Below are 22662 nucleotides of genomic sequence, written 5' to 3' on the forward strand. Positions count from 1 at the left end.
CTGACCATGAAATTAACCTATGACCCAGCAACTGCACTCCTGGGCATTTATCTTAGAGAAATAAAGACTTACATTCACACAATAACCTGCACACAGAATGTTAACAGCAGCTTCATCTGTAACAGCAAAATACTGGAAACCACCCAGATGTCCTTAAATAGGTCAATGATTAAACAACCTGTGATACATCCATACCAAGTAATACTACTCAACAATATAAAGGAGCAAACACCCACAACCTGGGTGAATCTCCGAAGAATTAACCTTGGGTATGGGGAGGGGAACCCAATCTCAGAAGGTTACACACAGCATGATTCTATTTATATATTATTTTTTAAATAACAAAATTATAGAAATAGATAACATATCAGTGGTTGTCAGAAGTTCAGGAGTGAACTGGGGCAAGAGGAAAGCAAGTGTGCCTATCAAAGGGCAACATGAGGGATCCTTTGGTGATGGAACTGTTCTGTACCTTGACTGTATCAATGTCAATATCCTGGTTGTGATGCTGTACTACAGTTTTTGTTTTGTTTTTTATTTTCTGGCTGCAGTGGGTCTTCGTTACTGCGCGGGGGCCTTCTGTAGTTGCAGCGAGCGGGGACTACTCTGTTGTGGTGTGTGGGCCTCTCATTGCGGTTGCTTCTCTTGTTGCGGAGCACAGGCTCTAGGTGCGTGGGCTCAGTAGTTGTGGCTCGCGGGCTCTAGACTGCAGGCTCAGTAGTTGTGGCGCACGGGTTTAGTCGCTCCTCAGCATGTGGGATCTTCCCGGACCAGGGCTTGAACCTGTGTGTCCTGCATTGGCAGGCGGATTCTTAACCACTGTGCCACCAGGCAAGTCTATGTAGTATAGTTTTGAAAGATGTTATCACTGGGGGGAAATTGGTAAAAGGCACATGGATTGTTCCCTGAATTATTTCTTGCAGGTTCACATAAATCTCTTATCTCAAAATAAAAAAAAAGAATACACTATCTAAGGTTCTAGTCCTATCTTTCACAGTAGAACAATTTTGAAGAACATGGAAAAATGTAAAAAAAAAAAAAGGGACGCATGCTAGCCCTATGCAATCAACTTTAAAGAAAATGATATGAACTGATTCATGAGGCAGAAGTACTTTGGCTCTGTACAAATGGATAAAATAGCAAATAGACATGATTTTTGAACTAAGTGATACATTTTCTCTTCCAAATAATTAACAGGTGCCATGAGAAATCATTAAAGAAGTTTTCAGAGAGCAAGGAAAATGTAACTGTTTTAAGAAGTAGCTAGCACAGCATTAAAGTGTAAGTTGCAAAGTCAGGAAAATAACATAGGATTTGTCTTAAAAAGGTGAAATCAAGTGAAAAGACTGCTATTGCAGACAGACATGTAACAATGTCCAACAGAATAGCTGAGATAAACGAACTATCTCGGTGAAACTATACTTCCAAGAAAGAAACATAAAGGCATAAATGTTGAACAGTAAAGGATTTTTCTGAAGTGGAAGACCAAGGACTAATCAAAAACAAATGTGCCATAAAGACTTCCCTACCTGGCCCCAGCGTTTACTTAAATCAGTGTGAAAATTTGTGAGCAATGACCCTAACTTCAAATAAAGTTTGTAAATCCTTAGAGAAATGAATACAGATTAAGGTTTGTAAAATATATACTGTAAGATTACAAAACCTTGAACCAGAGGGACACACAACAGTAGCTGCCTCTGGGACGAAAAAGAGACTAGAAGAGGAACAAAGAGGGCCTTAATGTTCTGTAATGTTCTATTTCTTTTGCATTAAAAAATGGACACAAAAGTGAAAAAATATTAATTGTTAATTCTGGTAGTCTGTATATGAATTACACTTTGCCACATTTTATATATTTGTTTTTCAAATTTCAAAATAGGAAAATAAGAATAAATTAGACTTATCATAGGGAGATACAACAGAAAAGGCATTTGCAGCTCACATTTCCCTGACTTCCATTTTAAGAGGCCTCAGCCAGTGTAGCCCATACAGACAAAAACTTTCCAAAGAATGATTTATAAAGCTGATGTTTGTTGAACATGGTTTTACATATATTTGTAAATGTATTGTTTGCAATTTCCATTTGTTTTTGTGAACAATACCATTACTTTTATAATATGAAATGGATTTACAGAAATAAAACCTCACTTTATAACTGTATTTTTAAGAAATAAAAGTACATTTCCTGAAGACTTCATCATGTGATTTTTTTGGGGGGCCACACCACATGTGGGTGTGGGATCTTAGTTCCCCCACCAGGGATCAAACCCATACCCCCTGCAGCAAAGGGCAGAGTCATAACCACTGGACTGCCAGGGAAGTCCCCCTGTGATCTTTTTTAAGGAATCAATTATAGAGTAAGCTGGATACATCTACAAGACTGGTGAAGAACCACAATGTGATAAAAAAATTTATAGGTTTTGACATATTATTAAAATGGGACTTTTAACCTTGCTGGTTTAAAAAAATATTTCCCAATAGTTCTTACTAGGTTAATTATGTCTCCGAGTTCTAAAATATTAGTAAAGTCCTTATAAATCAATTTTATTTTTGAGTTTTAAAGAAATACTTAAATACTGGTCTTTATTAGAGGATCCAAACAGATCAAAATTTTCTACTTGCTTTCTGCATTTTGTGAGAATCTCCATTTTTTGAGATTTGAACATAAAACAAACAAACAAAAAAAGCTGTTTTACAGGATGATGAAATAAAGTCTGACGTCAGGAATGTATCACCAAAACATAGAGGTGACTAAAAGAAAGGCTAGAAAAGCAAGGCTGGGCTAGGAGCAAAAAATAAGAAGAAGACTAGCAGACAATCTATAGGTGAAAAAGAAAGAAAACCATTGGACTGTATCTAACAAAATGATGAACTCTGGGGAAGAGTGAACCTGCAAATCCCTGGCAAAAGGATTCCCTTTAATGGCTTCTTTAGACTCAAAAGACATACATACAAACCACAAGAAGCACAAATATGGGAAGTCATACCTTTCAGGCCTAAAGTCTGCAACTGAAACAGTTTTCCCAGCTCAAAAGGTAGAACTCGTAACAGGTTGTTATTTAAATGGAGTTCCCTGTTGATGTAAAAATTCCAGGAAGTCAGAAGATATATTAACCTTTAACTAACAGCTAAAATCAACAATATAATTTCTAGGAATATAAGATGTAAGTTCCTAAGAATACAAAATTTAGTATTATATGCCAATGTCTAGTATAGTGCTTCTTAAATCATATGTGGTTAAAAAAACAAACAAAAAGACACAACAAAAAAACCCCAAACTGCCACAGACCAATACATTTGTAAAACATAGGAAAAAAATCAATTACTATAAAAATGTGATGAGAAAAAAAAAGACCAACAAAATATAAGCCCCAATTTTTTTAAGGGTATTGGATTCAAAAGACACTTGCTGTGTATCTCACTGCAGGCTGGTGACACACTTTGAAAATGGCACAGTCCAGATACCACCCTGAGAGCAGAACTGGTCTAGCATACATGGAGGTCTAATACACATGTTTAAGAAAGTGGAAATGATAAAGCAGCCTAACATGTGAATTGTTAAAAGAAAATTTAAATGATCATATAGTACCAAATCAAAATAGTTTATGGTAGTTGCACAATATGTTTATGATTAATAATACTAAAGTTTTACTTTAGAAATAATGGCAGCTATATTAATAACTACTGATTATTTTAATGATTTGTTTTGTATAGAAAATATAACTATGAAAGGAATCTTCAGTAGGAAAAAAAGAAAGACCCAATATTAAGATATTGGCAATGTCCTATGATAAGTTTTTTTTTTTTTTTTTGGTACGTGGGCCTCTCACTGCTGTGGCCTCTCCCGTTGCGGAGCACAGGCTCCGGACACGCAGGCCCAGCGGCCATGGCTCACGGGCCCAGCCGCTCCGCGGCATGTGGGACCCTCCCAGACCGGGGCACGAACCCGTGTCCCCCACATCAGCAGGCGGACCCTCAACCACTGCGCCACCAGGGAAGCCCCTATGATAAGTTTTATTTGTCAATGTTTACATGTGAATGTGAACTACTGATACTTCTATAGCCCTTGGTTCTTGGAATTTAAATGAAGCTTGGTTACCACTGAGTAAACCAGAGGTTCGTGAGGCCATAAACTGAATAAGAAAAACTCACTCTGAATACTTGGTTCCTGTTTATTTCCAAATATATCACACAGGAAAGGAGGTCCTTTAAGTAAATTTGGTTCAGGGGATTAAAAATAGTCATGGTATACACTCAATAATTAAGCCTAAAAAATGTCAAAGGGCTGGAATGGAAGCAATAGAGGTAAAGAAACTCTCACAAGGTCCTTATTCCTTTTTACTATGCAGCAAATGATAGAAGGCAGCAGAAAAGCCAGTGGAATTTTAAAAAAAAAGGGGGGGGGGTAATATGAAATGGGGCAAGATTTTCTATTGGGATTAACATAATAGCTGGAAATTAGCTTTATATTCAATCTGGGTAGATCTCATCTATCTTATAAAACAGAGGTTACACCAATTACCATTTACTAATACAATATGTACCAAGCAGTGTTGCTAGTAGTTTCTTAGTCATTATCTCAAATATCTCTAATCTCATCCTTAGTTGGGTCATTATCATAGCAACTTCATGGATGAAGAAACACTCTGCAAGGTTGTAAGAAGCTTGCCCCAAATCACACAACTTGTAAATGACTGAGTCAGGTTTCTAACCTGAACTCTGTGTGACTCCACATCCTATCAACCTCCTATAGCCCACACTATAGGTCCCCATATTCAATCACTAATTCTAGCTTCTTTCAAGTCCTGGCTTTGTTACTGTCATGCATACAAGCCCTGGGATGGCCAAAATGGGATCATTAATTGTCAATGGCTTCCTGGATCCCATATTAAGGATGGTATAGGGCCCCAGAATTTAGTGGGGGAAAAGCATCTCAACTGTCTGTCACAGGTGAGTGAATATATGGGATAATACAAGTGCCTTCTATTTGTTTGCCCCACTTTGTCCAAAAATTTTGTTTCAAAAATAAGGTATATTACACAAAACAGCAATAAAGTAAATTTTAGGCAATGGATCTAAATGACTTATTTATTAGCTGACATTCAATTTTCCCAGAAAACTTTACCTGAAGAACATAGTCATGTTTAATTGTGTTCAAATACCATTAAATTGACAATGTCGTTTCCCAACAAAGTGGTGTTTCCTAACAATATAATAATATATTCTTTTAGGGGGTATATAGCTATGTACTAAGTTGAATCTGAATACCTGAGTGATACCATGTTTCCGAGTTCTGCCGGTAAACTCCGGATTTTATTAGAGGACAGGTCCAGATACACCAGATTGTGAAGCTTGGCAATGTCTGAAGGAATGCGGGACAGGGAATTGTCACTTAGATACAAAGCTGTCAAGTGAGTTAGTGACCACAAAGATGAGCTTAAGCTTCTCACTTTTCCTGTAAAAGAAGAAAAAAATGGGGTAAGAATTATATAGTGTTCTATACCAAATGTAAAATAGATAGCTAGTGGGAAGGAGCTGCATAGCACAGGTAGATCAGCTTGGTGCTTTGCATCCACCTAGAGGGGTGGGATAGGGAGGATGGGAGGGAGATGCAAGAGGAAGGAGATATGGGGATATATGTATATGTATAGCTGATTCACTTTGTTAAACAGCAGAAACTGACACACCATTGTAAAGCAATTATACTACAATAAAGATGTTAAAAAATTATATAGTGTTCTCTACAGTTTGGTCCCTGGATTAAGTAACATTTTAGATATTTTATTGAGTAATAATTTTTTTAAAATAAATTTATTTATTTATTTTTGGCTGTGTTGGGTCTTCGTTGCTGCACATGGGCTTTCTCAAGTTGTGGCGAGTGGGGGCTACTCTTCATTGTGCTGTGCGGGCTTCTCATTGTGGTGGCTTCTCTTGTTGCGGAGCACGGGCTGTAGGAGCATAGGCTTCAGCAGTTGTGGAGAGGGGGCTTCAGTAGTTGTGGCTTGCGGGCTCTAGAGCACAGGCTCAGTAGTTGTGGCGCACAGGCTTAGTTGCTCCGCAGCATGTGGGATCTTCCTGGACCTGGGCTCAACCCATATACCCTGCATTTGCAGGTGGATTCTTAACCACTGCGCCACCAGGGAAGTCCCATATTGAGTAATAACTTATCACACAAAAAATTGTGAGAAAGGGGTCAATAGTAGAAACCTTACCGATTCTAGAACAATTCACTGCTATGATTAAGTTATAAACTCTCCACTTGGCAGACTAAAAAAAAAAAAAACCCATTTAAGGCAATATATCAATATTTAGATTCCAATGTTATTTTTAAGAATACAATAGTTAAGACTTTATCCTTTAAATTAGCCTCAGCTATGACAAGAAAAAGCATGAATAATTTATAGTAATGATACGTCCAATATTTCAACATGAATCATTTGGACTTATGCAAAAAAAAATCAAATCTAGTATCTCAGAGGCTATTCATAATCTATACTCCAGAAAACAAGAATTTTGCCTAAAAACAGAAGATACGTGAGATATTCTCAGCTTAGCAAACTTTTAAAACCAAGAGTACCAAAGTAATAATTTCATCAATAATCATGTAATTAGACAAATCTGTACTGTATAATTAAAAGGAAAAACACCTGCCCAGAAGCATTTCAGATATTAAGTCATAACTATACATAATCAAACAGTAACAGACATAGGATTCAAGAGGTAAGAGTTGTAACTAGAAACAATAATTTCTTTCAATGCAATATTAAATCTGTACTTTGGCAGTTCCTGGTAAGATGACAATTGTTTCTAAATTCACCTAAGAATTTTCCCCATAATATTTTTTTTTTTTTTTTTTTTTGCGGTATGTTGGCCTCTCACTGTTGTGGCCTCTCCCATTGCGGAGCACAGGCTCCAGACGTGCAGGCTCAGCAGCCATGGCTCACGGGCCCAGCCATTCCACAGCATATGGGATCTTCCCGGACTGGGGCACGAACCTGTGTCCCCTGCATCGGCAGGCAGACTCTCAACCACTGCACCACCAGGGAAGCCCTCCCCATAATATTTTTAATAGTGCAGGTTATAGTCTGAGAGAGAATGAAACAAATGGATGTAATGAAAATGTAAGTCTTTGAAAACTGATTTTCTATTGGCTGAAAAAGCAGTCTAGAGACTTCTAATCAAAATGGAATAACAGGGACCAAATTTACTATCCCACCTGAACAAGTATAAAACCAGACAATATACATGAATCAACAAATATCAGAGATCAATCAGGAGATTGATCCAATAGGCACAGGAGAGTGATCCCTGAAGGATGAAAAACAAACAAGACAGGCCAACAGCAGCACAGGGAGGGGATTCCAGGGAAAGAACACTGATCTCCCGCAAGTTCAGGACACAGAGAGAATGTCCAGGGAAGCCAGGATGACTAGAATTTACAAAGGCAGAGTACCAGAGAGGAGAGAGATGAACAGAAAGGTCTGGAGATTTGAGGTTCCCCTCAAGTTGTCAACTGAGTACTGATCACCATATGTATGCGAGAAATTGCCTGAGCCAGAGGAAAAAAACACCCAAAAGGAGTAAAGGTAACAACCCCTAGGTTCACACATCACCCAGGTTCACACATCACTCAATAAGGTAAAATTCACAATATCTGGCACCCAATTAAAAATTACTAGGTATGCAAAGAAACAGGAAAATATCATCCATAATGAAAAGTCAGTCAATTAAGACCAGTCCAGAAAAGATAATGATGATAAAATTAGTAGACAGACATTAAAAGTTACTTTAATTACATTCCATATGGTCAGAAGCTAGAAGGCTAAACATAGTAACTAGTGATACAAGATAGCACACTCAAATTGAATTTCTAAAGTTGAACACCATGGTTAAGAGGAAATGGGGAATGACTGCTAATGTGTTGAGGGGACAGTGAAAATGTTCTCAAATTGACTATGGTAATGGGTGCACAACTCTGTAAATATATAAAAACTACTGAATTTGCACCTTAAGTGGGTGAATTGTGTGAATTATACTGTTACCAATTACAGCTGTCACCAAAAGAGAGGCAGACAGACACACACATACAGAGACAGAAAAATTTCCACATTAATGCACTGAAGGAAAAATGTCCTATTGACCTAGCAACCCAGAAAAAAACTTTCAAGAGTGATGGCAAACTGCAAAATGAAAAGAGCTATGGAGATGGATGGTAGTGATGGATGCACAACATTATGAATGTATCTGATAAAAAAACCTTCCCACAAAGAATATTCTAGAACCAGAAGAGTTCATTGGCGAATACTACCAAACATTTAAGGAAGAATTAGTATCAATTCTACACAAATTCATCCAGAAAACTGAAGAGGACACTTCCCAACTCATTCTATAAGGTCATCATCATCCTGACACCAAAACCAGACAAAACTAGTACAAGAAAGTTACAAAATGACATCCTCATGAACGTAAATGTAAACTGACAAAACAGATCCAACAATATATTAAAAGGATAATGACCAAGTAAGATTTGTGCCAGAAAATGCTAGGTTTGTTGAACATTCAAAAAATATAATTTAAAAAATGTTTTCTCAGAAAAGAAAATCATCTAAATAAATGCAGGAAGAGCATTTGACAAAATCAGCATCCATTCCTGATTTTTAAAAATCTCATACCAGCTGATTTTTCAGCAGCAACTCTACAGGCCAGAGGGGAGTGGCACAATATATTTAAAGTAATGAAAGGGAAAAACCTACAACCAAGAATATTCTACCCAGCAAGGCTCTCATTCAGATTTGGAGAAATCAAAAGCTTTACAGACAAGCAAAAGCTAAGCTTTACAACAAACCAGCTTTACAACAAATGTTAAGGGAACTTCTCTAGGTGAAAAATAAAAGGCCACAACTAGAAAGAAAGTTATGAAAATGAAAAAGCTCACCAGTAAAGGCAAGCATACAGTAAAAGTAGGAAATCATACACACACACAATCCTAGTAGGGAGGCTAAAAAACAAAAAGTAGTAAAATCACTATGTCCACAATAAGCAGTTAAGAGATACGCAAAAAAATAAGACGTAAAATGTGATATCAAAAACACTAATTGTAAGGGGAGGAGAGTACAAATGCAGGGTTTTTAGAATGCATATACACTGCTATACAAACCTCATGGTAACCACAAACCAAGTATCTATAATAGATATACACACAAAAAAGAAAAAGGAATTCAAACGTAACACTAAAGACAGTCATCAAATCACAAGAGAACAAAAGAAGGGAAAAAAGACCTAAAAAACCGAATCTAAAACAATTAACAAAATGGCAAATAGAATATACATATCAATAATTACCTTAAACGTAAATAGACTAAATGCTCCAACCAAAAGATACAGAGTGGCTGAATGGATGCAAAAACAATACCCTATATACGCTACCTACAAAACACTCACTTCAGAACTAAAGACACACACAGAATGAGTGAATGGAAAAAAGGAATTCTACCCAAATGGAAACCAAAAGAAAGCCAGAGTAGCAATACTTATATCAGACAAAACAGACTTTAAAATAAACATTGTTACAGAAGACCAAGAAGGACATTACATAATGACCAAAGGATCAATCCAGGAAGAAGATATAACAACTGTAAATATATATGCACCCAACATAGAAGCACTTAAATATATAAGGCAAATATTAACATACATAAAAGGAGAAATCAACAATAATATAATAATAGTAGGGGACTTAACACCCCACTTACATCAACGGATAAGTCATCAGAGAGAAAATCAATAAGGAAACAGAGACCTTAAATGACACATTAGACAAAACGACTTAACTGATAAATATATAGAGCATTCCATCCAAAAACAGCAGAATAAACATTCTTTTCAAGTGCACATGGAACATTCTCCAGGACAGATCACATGCTAGGCCACAAAACAAGCCTTGGTAAATTTAAGAAAACTGAAATCATATTAAGCATCTTTTCTGACCACAATGCTATGAGACCAGAAATCAACTACAAGGAAAAAAAATGCAAAAAACACAAACAATATGCTATTAAACAGTCAATGCACCACTGAAGAAATCAAAGAGAAAATCAAAAATACCTAGAGACAAGTGAAAATGAAAATGAAACTGAAAACACAATGATCCAAAACCTATGGGACACAGCAAAACCAGTTCTAAGAGGGAAATTTATAGTGATACAAGCTAACCTCAGGAAACAAGAAAAATCTCAAATAAACAACCTAAACTTACACCTAAAGCAACCAGAGAAAGAACAAATAAAACCCAAAGTTAGTAGAAGGAAAGAAATCATGAAGATCAGAGCAGAAATAAATGAAATGGAGACTAAAAAAATAATAAAGATCAATAAAACTGAAAGTTGGTTCTTTGAAAAGATAAACAAAATTGATAAACCTTTAGCCAGACTCATCAAGATAAAAGGGGACAGGGCCCAAATCAATAAAATCAGAAATGAAAAAAGGAGAAGTTACAACCGATACCACAGAAATACAAAGGATCATAAGAGACTACTATGAACAACTATATACCAATAAAATGGACAAGCTGTAAGAAATGGACAAATTCTTAGAAAGGTGTAATCTCCCAAGAATTAACCAGGAAGAAATAGAAAACATGAACAGACCAATTACCAGTATTGATTTTGAATCAATAACTTTAAAACTCCCAACAAACAAAAGTCCAGGACCAGATGGCTTCACTGGTGAATTCTACTAAATTTTTAGAGAAGAGTTAACATCTAACCTTCTAAAATTATTCCAAAAAATTATAGAGGAAGGAACATTTCTAATCTCTTTCTATGAGGCCAGCAACACCCTGATACCAAAATCAGACAAAGATATAACAAAAAAAATTACAGGCCAATATCACTGATGAACATAGATGCAAAAATCCTCAACAAAATAATAGCAAATTGAATCCAACAACACCTTAAAAGGATCATACACCATGATCAAGTGGGATTTATCCCAGGGATGCAAGGATTTTTCAATATCCACAAACCAATCAATGGGATATACCACATTAACAAACTGAAGAATAAAAACCATAGGATCATCTCAATAGATACAGAAAACACTTCTGAAAAAAACCAACATACATTTATGATAAAAAAACTCTCCAGAGGTTGTGGATATAGAGGGAACTTACCTCAACACAATAAAGGTCATATATGACAAACCCACAGCTAGCATCATACTCAATAGTGAAAAACTGAAAGCATTCCCTCTAAGATCAGGAACAAGACAAGGATGCCCACTCTTGCCACTTTTATTCAACATAGTTTGGAAGTCTTAGCCACAGCAATCAGACGAGAAATAAAAGGAATCAAATTAGAAAGGAAGAAGTAAAACTGTCACTGTTTGCAGATGACATGACACTATACATAGAAAATTCTAAGGATGCCACCAGAAAACTACTAGAGCTCATCAATGAATTTGGTAAAGTTGCAGGATACAAAATTAATATACAGTAATCTGTTGCATTTCTATACACTAACAACAAACTACCAGAAAGAAATGAAAGAAACATCATTTTGCATCACATCAAAAAGAATAAAATACCTAGGAATAAACTTACCTAAAGAGGCAAAAGACCTGTACTCCAAACAACTATTAGACCCTAATGAAAGAAACTGAAGACAACAAACACAGATGGAAAGATATATCATGTTTTGGATTGGAAGAATCAATAATGTTAAAATGACCTTACTATCCAAGGCAATCTACAGATTCAATGCAATCCCTATCAAATTAACAATGGCATTTTTCACAGAACTAGAAAAACAAATTTTAAATTTGTATCAAAACAGAAAAGACCTCGAACAGCCAAAACAATCTTGAGAAAGAAAAACAGAGTGGGAGGAATTATACCCCCTGACTTCAGACTATACTACAAGCTACAGTACTCAAAACAGTATGGTACTGTGACAAAAACAGACACATAGATCAGTGGAACAGGACAGAAAGCCCAGAAATAAACCTACACACTTATGGTCAATTAATCTATGACAAAGGAGGTAAGACTACACAACAGAGAAAAGACGATCTCTTCAAAAAGTGGTGTTGGGAAAACTGGACAGCTATATGTAAATGAGTGAAATTAGTACATTCTCTAACACCATGTACAAAAATAAACTCAAAATGGATTTAAGACCTAAATTTAAGACCAGATACTAAAAACCTCCTATAGGAAAACATAGGCAGAACAATCTTTGACATAAATTGCAGCAATATTTTTTGGGGATCTGTCTCCTAAAGTAAAGGAAATAAAAGCAAAAATAAACAAATGCAACCTAATAAAACTTAAAAGCTTTTGCACAGCAAAGGAAACCATCAACAAAACAAAAAGACAACCTACTCAATGGGAGTAAATATTTGCAAATGATATGACCTATAAGGGATTAATATCCAACATATATAAAAAGCTCATAAAACTCGATATCAAAAACAACCAACCCGATTAAAAAATGGGCAGAACTGATTAGTTTTCCAAAGAGGAAATGAAGATGGCCAACAGGCACATGAAAAGATGCTCAACATCTCTTATCATTGGGAAATGCAAATTAAAACCACAATGAGATACCCCTCACACCTGTCAGAATGGCTATCACCAAAAAGAACACTAATAACAAATGTTGGTAAGGATGTAGAGGAAAGGGAACCCTCCTACACCGTTGGTGGGAATGTAAACTGGTGCAGCCACTGTGGAAAACAGTATGAGGTTTCTCAAAAAACTAAAAATAGAATTACCAGATGACCCAGCAATTCCACTCTTTAAACACTAATTCCAAAAGATACATGCTTCTCAATATTAATAGCAGCATTATTTGCAATTGCTAAGACATGGAAGCAACCTAAGTGTCCATCAACAGATGAATGGATAAAGATGTGGTATATAGATACAATGAAATACTGCTCGGCCATAAAAAGGAATGAAATTTTGCCATTTGCAGCAACATGGATGGACTTGGAAGGCATTATGCTAAGTGAATAAGTCAGAAAGAGAAAGACAAATGTTGTATGATATCATTTATATATGGAATCTAAAAAATATATCTAGTGAATATAACAAAAAGGAGGTACACACTCACAGATATAGAGAACAGACTAGTAGTTACCAGTGGTGGGAGGGCGGGGGCGATATACGGGTGGGAGGTACAAACTACTGGGTGAAAGACAGGCCACAAGGATGTATTGTACAACACGGAGAATATAGCCAATATTCTATAATAACTGTAAATGGAGTGTAACCTCTAAAGATTGTATAAGAAATTTGAAAAAAATTTTTAATAGAAATAAAATAAAATGAATCCTCTTGTACACTAAAAAAAATTTTTTAAACTCTCAGTAAGCTAAGAATAGAGAGCTTCCTCAATCTTGATAAAGGGCATCTACAAAAAGCTTAGTGGTTAAGGGATAAATCCTTTCCCTAAGGTCAGAAACAAAGCAAGAGTATCTACTCTCACCACTACCATTCAACATTATACCAGAAGTCCTAGCCATTCCAAGAAGACAAGAAAAATTAAAAACTGAAAAGGGAAAAGTAAAGCTCTTTATTTGCAAATACCAAATCATCTATTTAAAAATCCTATGGAATCTATAAAAATGCTACCAATATGTGAGTTTAGCAAAGTCATAGAACAAAAGATCGATATACAAAAATACTGTATTTCTGTATGCTAGCAATGAACAATCAGAAATTGAAATTTAAAAATCATAACATTTACAATTACTGTATTATATATCAAAATTATGAAACATTTAGGGGTAAATTTGACCAAAAAAATGTGCAGAACCCATGTATACTAAGAACAACAATGCTGAGAGAAATGAAAGAAGTCCTAAGTAAGTGAAGAGAGATACAGTGTTCACAGATCAGAAGATTCAATATTGTTAAGATGTTAGATCTCCCCAAAGTGGTTTACAGAGTCAACAATCCCAATGAAAATACCAACAAGTTTGAAACTGGCATGCTGATTTTAAAATTCATATGAAAATTCAAAGGACTCAGAAAAGCCAAAGCAACTCTGAAAAAGAACAAAGCTAAAAGACCAACACTACCTGATTTCAGGACTAATTATATAAAGAACTCTCAAAACTCAATAAAAAGAAAACAACCTAAAACAGGTAAATGATGTGAACAGACACTTCACCAAAGACGACATAGAGATGGCAAATAATCACATGAAAAGATGCTCAACATGAGTAGTCATTAGGAAAATTCAAATTAAAACCACAATGAGATACCAGTGTACACCCAGAAGAATGGCTAAAATTAAAAACACTTGCCTTGCCAAGTGTTGGTGAGGGTATGGATCAAAGACATGTAACAGGAATGTAAAATGAGACAACCTCTTTGCAAAACAGTCTGTCAGTATTTTTAAAAGTTAGACATACACCTATCATATGATCAGTTCCATTCTTAGGTATTTGCCCAAGAGAAACAAAGCTATGCCCACACAAAGACTTACACGTAAAATGTTCACAGCAGCTTAATTTGTAATACCCAAATACTAGAAATCATCCAAATATGTTCATCAACAAGTGAATGATAAACAAATGTTGGCATATCCAAATAATGGAACAATACTCGATAATAAAAAGAATGAAGTACTGACCAACAAAAATGGATAAATCTCAAATTAAGTAGAGTAGACAAAAATAAAAGAGTACATACCTTATGACTTCATTTACATAAAAATTCTACAAAATGTAACCTATGGTTATAGAAACCAGAACAGTGGTTGCCTGTGTATGGGAGAGGGGATGAAGAAATGAGGGTGGCAGGGAAGGATGGATTACAAATTTAGGGGAATGATGGGTATGTTCATTCTTGAATGTGGTGATGGTTTCAAAGATGTACACACAGATCAAAATATATCACATTACTCAATTATTACATGTCAACTATACCTCAATAAAGTTGTGTAATAAAATCTATCTTGATCTAAGAAGGTGTTTTTCCTTACTGTATAATAAGAGTAGAATCTGTGACACAGACTATTTGTAAACTCAATTTGATTTACTTAATTTTCAGGTCATAAAACTGAAACACACAGCTAATATTCAATATGAATAAAGCACTTAAAATATAATAAACTATTTACTGAGAGCCCACCACGTGTTTCAGCCCCCTACACTCAAGGTACTACTTAAGAAGAAAAGGTAAAAGGACTTGAGAAATGTATTTTTATACTTCAACTTAATTGGAAGGATATAAAATTCTCAAACAATAAGGTAGCCTAAAAGAAAACCAGAAAGTCTGTGAAGAAGGGAAGGGAAAAATAAAAGTCAAGTATAAGGAATCATGTATAAATACATCAATCATACAGGGGTTGGAGACAGAAGGGAAGGGAAGACTCAGATCTCTACCATACGCCAAAAAGAAAAGTTCTGGAATAAATTTATAAACACCAAAACCCAGAAAAGAAATGGAAGAGAATATATCTAAGCATAACTCATATCCTAGAATCCAACAATGAAAGCACTGTCAGGTTTGAATTCATTAAAATTTAAAACCTCTACAGTTGACCTTTGAACAATGTGGAGGCTCCACACATAACCTGCAGTAAGTCCTCTGTATCTGCAGTTCTGCATCCTCGGATTCAACCAACCTTGGATCGTGAAGTACTGCAGTGTGCATTTACTGAAAAAAACCTGCATATAAGAGGGCCTATGCAGTTCAAACCGGTAATTTCAAGGGTCAACTGTATATGGTGGAGATGTCAACATGTTCGGCAGCCAAAGAGATAACATCCATTAATTCAGCCAACTTTCAGTGACTAGTATGCTGGTGTGGGGACAGAATGGTAAATAAGACAAAGTTCCTACCCTCAGGATTTTTTATGTGAGCTCCATAATAAAAAATAAAACAAAAAGTATGGGCTTCCCTGGTGGCACAGTGGTTAAGAATCCGCCTGCCAATGCAGGGGACATGGGTTTGACCCCTGGTCTGGGAAGATCCCAAATGCCGTGGAGCAACTAAGCCTGTGCGCCACAACTACTGAGCCTGTGCTCTAGAGCCTGCGAGCCACAACTACTGAGCCCATGCACCTAGAGCCTGAGCTCTGCAACAAGAGAAGCCACCGCAAATGAGAAGCCTGCGCACCGCAATGAAGAGTAGCCCCTGCTCGCTGCAGCTAAAGAAAGCAGCGCGAAGCAACAAAGACCCAACACAGCCAAAAATAAATAAATGAAATAAATTTTTAAACAATAAAACAAAAAATAAAGCAATCAGCAATAGGAAAACGAACAACAGATAAGAACAAGTAAATCAATCAATAAAAAACAAAGGATCAGTAATTTTAAAAAGTTCATTTCAGTAATGAAAGAGATGCAAATTTAAATAAAACACTTCTACCTATGAAAATAGCAAAGAAGATTAATACCCAGTAATGACAAGGCTAAGGGGAAAAGAGATGCACTCATGCATTATGGGAAAAATACAACCATATTTTAAACCATATTTTAATCCTGTAGTAACAGCTACTAAAATTTTAAATCTGAATATTCTTTGCCCCACCACAATTCCACAATTAGAGGTTTACCTTATGAAAATGCTATTCAAGTATGCCAAGATATATACTGTTAGTAGTAGGGAAAAATTTGAAATAACATAAATGATCATTAATAGGGCATACTTGAATTTTGGATCACACATACAATGCAATTCTGCAGCCATTAAAGAGGATGCAGTAGAGCTATATACATTGATATGGAAAGATTTTTTTAAAAAAAAAAAGTAGGAAAAAAGCAAATTTCAAAGCATATTATAGTACTCCATTTTTGAAAAAAATTTCGTTTAAAAGATCAAAGGTTGGGCTTCCCTGGTGGCGCAGTGGTTGAGAGTCCGCCTGCTGATTCAGGGGACACGGGTTCGTGACCCGGTCCGGGAAGATCCCACATGCCGCAGAGCAGCTAGGCCCGTAAGCCATGGCCGCTGAGCCTGCGCGTCCAGAGCCTGTGCTCCACAATGGGAGAGGCCACAACAGTGAGAGGCCCGTGTACCACCAAAAAAAAAAAAAAAAAAAAAAAAGATCAAAGGTTATAGAAGCAAAAGAATGTAACATACTGTAGAGAAAGATAAATCTCTACTAGTAGAACTAGGTTATCCAAGAAATTAAGGTTCCTAATTTTCTGGTAGAGGGCAATGAACAAGGAAGACAACTTTTGAGGTTCTGATATCTATTTACTTCTCCATAAACTGAACATATTCATGAGCACTCAAAAATTTGCATTCAAGTTTAAGCAGTTTAGTGACTTGAGAAAAGCTGGGATTATCCTGGTCTAGGTTAAGAGCCCTGTTTTGATAAGTAATTTCATTCTAAAGTGCCCAGAATCCTTTATTGCTAAATATCAGGAGACAGAAAGAATCTAATTAGTGCTCTCTGAAATGAGAAGGGTGATTAGCAAGCACTAAAGAGATCAGGTGTAATCACGGTTACCTACAGAGAGATCACTACCTCCACATTTGCAGATTCAGAAAAAAACCCGAAATCTTGACTAAATCTCTAAAACTCTGACATCGTAGAAGAAATAAGAATTACAGTTGATCTTCATTACTCCTGAATTCTGTATTTGCAATTTGCCCACTCCTTCAAATTTATGTGTAATTCCCAAATCAATTCTTACAACGATTTCACAGTCATTCACAAATATGCGCAGAGTAGTAAAAATTGGAGTTGCTCAAGTTTCCAGCTGAGGTCCAACAAGGCAACACTCTTTCTTCTTGTTGCAGCTCTCACAATGTAAACAAGTATCTTTTTCACTATTTAGTGCCACAGTTTTTGCATTTTTGTGCTTTCTAAGTGATTCTGATGTATAAAATGGCCCTCAAGTGTAGTGCTGAATGCAAGGCTGTGTGATGTACCTTAGATAAAGCATCCTTCAGGCACAAGTTACAGGGCTGCTGGCCATGAGTTTAATTTTAATGAGTGACAATATACATTAAACAAGGTGTCTTTAAATAGAAACACACAAAACAGCTTAAGTATTGATCAGCTGACAAAAATGTTACCACCAGAGGTTCATAGGAACCTAACTCTTTATTTCCTCTGGGAGTAATGGTTCAGTATTTGCTAACTCAGGTAGTTATATAGAACATAACTACAGCGAATAATGAGAATCAACTATAATTGGAAAAGGTGGTAATTTGAATTTTTCTCCAGTCACAACTCCTGATGAAGTTCAAGACTAGGATTTCAGGCTCCTAGCAAGGGAAACTGCAACCTCACAAAAGGAAGACTCTGTTGTAAGATTTGGAAAGAAACTAGATTAAATTACACAAAGGGTGCTAAGGAAAACATCTGGCAGATTAAATATAGCAATAATGCTTAGTTTAAAAATAGCAGCGTTGACATGGGAGGAAATGAACTTAATGCACCAAGTGTTAAGTTCATATGAGTTAACAAATGGAAGTTTCGATCGATAAAGGAAAACACAATTACAAAGGTACATACACATCTGTTGAACTGTGGTGGGAAGGAATTCATGTCCTCATAGCAACAGAGAGATGCAGCTTGTTTAAATTAAACAGATCTAATAAGTAAAAGATTATACCTGAAGGTAATAAGCCTAGAACCTGAGAATGGAAAGACTAAGGCCAAATATTAGGAAGAAGACAAAAAGTGAGAGAAAGGGGAGAATGTTAGTTCAAAATAAAATGACCACCACAGTGTGATGTAGAAAAGAATGACACATTCAAAGTCAGGGGACTTACATTTTACAGTTCTGTGCTCTACCACTAAGTAGCTCTACCACTTAATAACTGCCCTTAAGAAAAGAAGATGTTTAGGGGCTTCCCTGGTGGCGCAGTGGTTGAGAGTCCGCCTGCTGATGCAGGGGACACGGGTTCGTGCTCCGGTCTGGGAGGATCCCACATGCCGTGGAGCGGCTGGGCCCGTGAGCCATGGCTGCTGAGCCTGCGTGCCCAAAGCCTGTGCTCCGCGGTGGGAGAGGCCACAGCGGTGAGAGGCCCGCGTACCACAAAAAAAAAAAAAAAAAAGAAAAAGAAAAGAAGATGTCTTTTTGCAAAGCTGAGTCACTAACATCTAAACTAGTTAATCTTACACTTTTCTTAAAAACATAACATTTTTTAGATGAACATGCTTATTAAATAATACAGCACCATTAAAAAAAATTCTATCACCCAGCATAACTACCATTATATCACATTCATATTGTTAATATAAAAAATAAACAGGAATCAAAATGGACTGAACTATACATGCTTCTTTAATTTGATTTAATAAAAGGAAAAATGAAAAACTAATGGAACTATATAGACCTTCAAACTTTTTTTTCTTTTTCTTTTGCTACAAAAGATTTTCTAAAATCCCTCTAAGTTTAAGAGAAGTTCTAAAACACATTAAAGGTTAGAGTCTTTATAGTTTTAACTGCATGCTTCACTTTTAAACTTGACTCCCTATAATAAAACAGAAAGAGATCATCGTTTTACATTTCTTCCCAACGAGTCATTACATTACTTCTGTCAAAATTACAAACGCATATACCATTTGACCTACAAATATATCAGCAGAAATACAAAATAACCTACAAGGTTATTCACTACAACACTGTTTGTCACAGACTGACCATCAGTACTGTACCACGGAAATAAATTACAGTAACATGTGATAGAACATTATGGAGCTAAAAACATATAGGAAAGCTATCTATATACTTATTTAGAAATCGCTCTAAAACATGTTACATTAAAAAAAAGAGCACAGTGCAGAAATATGTGTATAATATACTACCTTTTGAATTAAAAATAAGGTATGGAATAAGAATCTATGTTGTATATGCACAGAAGGATTCCAAAGGGATGCAAAAGAAATTAATAAAGCTGTATGTGAATGGCCACATGCCTGTGCATGCTAGGAGGTTTAACAGGGGGATGAGAGACTTCCACTGTATACTTTTTTATATTCTCAAATGTCCCCTCTTCCTAAGATGTGGTTAACTCTGCCTTCCTCTGACTAACATCATTAACTCAGGAGTCAGCTATTCTAAGGATGCTTTCCATGATTTCCCCTGTTTAAGACAATCTTAAAGATGATAAATGGTTCAAGCTTTCTCCCCTGTATTTATCATGGTTTGATAATTACCTTATTGTGGGAATTTCCTCCTATAGCCTGCTGGATTCCTGAAATCTTATATCCCATCAGAAGTTTCAGAATAAATGAATGAATGAGTGACATGTAAGTGATTCCAATGAGTTCATGATGGCCTCAGAGCCACCATTCAGTATCTGTTATCTCTACTTGGGTTTCCCTCCTCCCCTGTTTACCCACCCCCACTATGAACTTCCATATAGCAGACACCAGGGTTGTCCAGGGGGTGGGGGGGGGCAGATGCACAAGCTGATAACATAACTAAAGCTACCTGACTCTGGAGCTACACTTCTCACATTACCAAAACAGAGCCAAATATAATATTTAATTTTTTAAAAAAATCAGAAGTATTTGATCCAGAATTTGAGAGACATGGTCTATCACTCTCCTATGGAAAAACAGTAAGAGTGAATACAGATTACTTTCATGATAAACTCAAGCTTTCAAAATGTTGGAAAATGTCACAAAGTAGAAAAGACTAATATGCAGCCTACAGCCAGGGCACCTGATTCAAAGATCATTTAATGACCAAGGAGTCCAGACCCAAGCCCCTATTTCCTGGAAGGTTCCTGGATGTGGCTCTGGTTAGTACATTCTCCTTGCCCTACACTGTTACTTCAAGAGCCTGGAACAAGTAGTTGTTCTGGAATACAGATATATCTCAAAACCAGGTAACCAGTGTTGCGCCCATACAATGAAAAAGCAGTAAGACCACCACCAAATGAGGAATCTGAGAGTTGTTTGGTATCTGCAGATTCTTTAAGCAGAATTTTCAAATCTGTGCACATCTGGATTTCAGTTTCCTATAACAAGAGAGTAATTTGTTGTTGACCAATCATCCCACTGGGGGAAAGAAAAACTAGGTAAAAATAGAAGAACCCCCCCCCGCCCCAAAATGAGCTCAAAAGCAATGGAGGACTACAGAGGCAGCAAAGATGTGAGAGACAAAGAACCTGGAGGAAAGGGAAGCAAACAGAAGTAATGAGCAAGACACATCCCACCACATTACTTCTGGAAGAATATGTTAAATCACAAGCAGTAATGAGCGAGACACATCCCACCACGTTACTTCTGGAAGAATATGTTGAATCACAAGCAGCAGAAGCAAGTAGATGAGGTGAAAGCTGGGGCTGAAAGACTGAGTTGTTGAGCACAACTTTAAGTCCTCTTACACATTTGGGAAGACAAAATGGGAACTGAAGAACCACCAAGTAGTTAGACTCTGTTAACCATCAAGATTCCAGTTGGCATCTATAAATGGAATAGGGTTGACCCTGCAGTAAGTCAACTCTTACAACCACTGAACACCAGGCTTAAATGAGATGAATGAATCCCTGATTAGATTAGGGTCACCCACCCATTCCTATCACAACTGCCTGACAAACACAGAAGCAAACTCACTCCTAAGAAAGAGAATACCATCCAGACCATCAAATTATTCTACCAATTCATATATAATTGCTAGTATTTAATAAAAATTACAAGACCAAGGGAGTGAAAAACAGAAGAAAAAGAGAAACAACAAAACAGAACCCCTAGGAGATTCAGATACTGGAGTTACCAAACACAATTTTTTTTAAAAATTGATATAGACTTATATTTTCAGCAAGATAGAGTAATATGGACTGGATTTACCCTCCCACCTAAAACAACGAAAAAACCGGACAAATATATGAAAAATTGAGTTTCAGATACTGGACACCAGGCAGCACAGTACAGTGATCGTTGATACATGGGGAACAAACAAGGTGCGCCCTTAAGACTGTTCCAGTTTACTGCTACAGTTTCCAGAAAGTAATGCAGGGAGACAGAAACCAGGTGGAGTCTGGCGATATTATGTAAGTTGAGGAGATAAAGCTGAGAGTCCAAAGATGCCAAGGTGGCTATAGTTCACAGGGCAGAGGGCCAGAAAGGAGAGACTAAACAGATAGAAAGCTCTGGAGATCTGAAGAGAATACTCCCACCCACCCAGCCACTTTATCACAACTGGGAGGAATTTAGTGCAATTCAGTAATGAGTGCAAAGTGTCCACAGTAAGTCTGAAAGTAGTCTGGGCCCCAGAGAGTCTCCAAACTGAGCAGCCAAGGCCCCACACTGAGAAAAAAAAGCTCCAAAAATGGAAATAAAATTAAATAGGATAGGTATAAAAAGAGATGAAGGGAAAAAAAGGTCCAGATAAAAATGAGAGAAGGGAACAGAACCAGAAAGTTTCAGAAAACAATTTCCCACATTGTGAACACTCTGCAAACAAACAAAACACAGAAGAGGGAGCTCGGAAGTTAGAAAAAGTATCCTGAATCACAACTAGAAGTTCAGAAAAACTAAATTTAAATAAAAATGAACAACAGAAAAGTTTTAAGGTCAAATCCCGTAAAAGTAGTTATATATTTTTAAAAGATAGTATAAGAAAAAAGAGTGTAAGGACTAGAATAACTCCCTATAGGCAACAAAAACATAACACAAACACACTCCAAAAACTATCACCTACAATTTCAAAATGGGCTGAAAGGTATTAAGAAATGATAAT

General features: G+C 36.5%; 1 protein-coding gene across 5 annotated transcripts in view; it reads right to left on the reverse strand.

Annotated features, from left to right (window-relative positions):
- CNOT6 (CCR4-NOT transcription complex subunit 6) overlaps nucleotides 1–22662 on the reverse strand; it is a 66812-nt gene that overhangs the window by 24365 nt on the left and 19785 nt on the right. For 3 of the 5 annotated variants that reach the window (XM_030844836.3, XM_030844837.3, XM_030844835.3), the window contains exons 3-4: nucleotides 5269–5455; nucleotides 2988–3073 (exon numbers count right to left, since the gene is read on the reverse strand). The exons of 1 other annotated variant lie outside the window; for it this stretch is intronic. In XM_030844836.3, the coding sequence (XP_030700696.1) occupies nucleotides 2988–3073; nucleotides 5269–5455 (273 nt within the window). Of the gene's footprint in view, nucleotides 1–2987; nucleotides 3074–5268; nucleotides 5456–6212; nucleotides 6268–22662 lie in introns of all 5 variants that reach the window. One more of the 5 variants, XM_030844839.3, reaches the window with a different exon arrangement.

The sequence above is a fragment of the Globicephala melas genome, chromosome 3 (genome assembly GCF_963455315.2).
Source record: "Globicephala melas chromosome 3, mGloMel1.2, whole genome shotgun sequence".
Taxonomy (NCBI): domain Eukaryota; kingdom Metazoa; phylum Chordata; class Mammalia; order Artiodactyla; family Delphinidae; genus Globicephala; species Globicephala melas.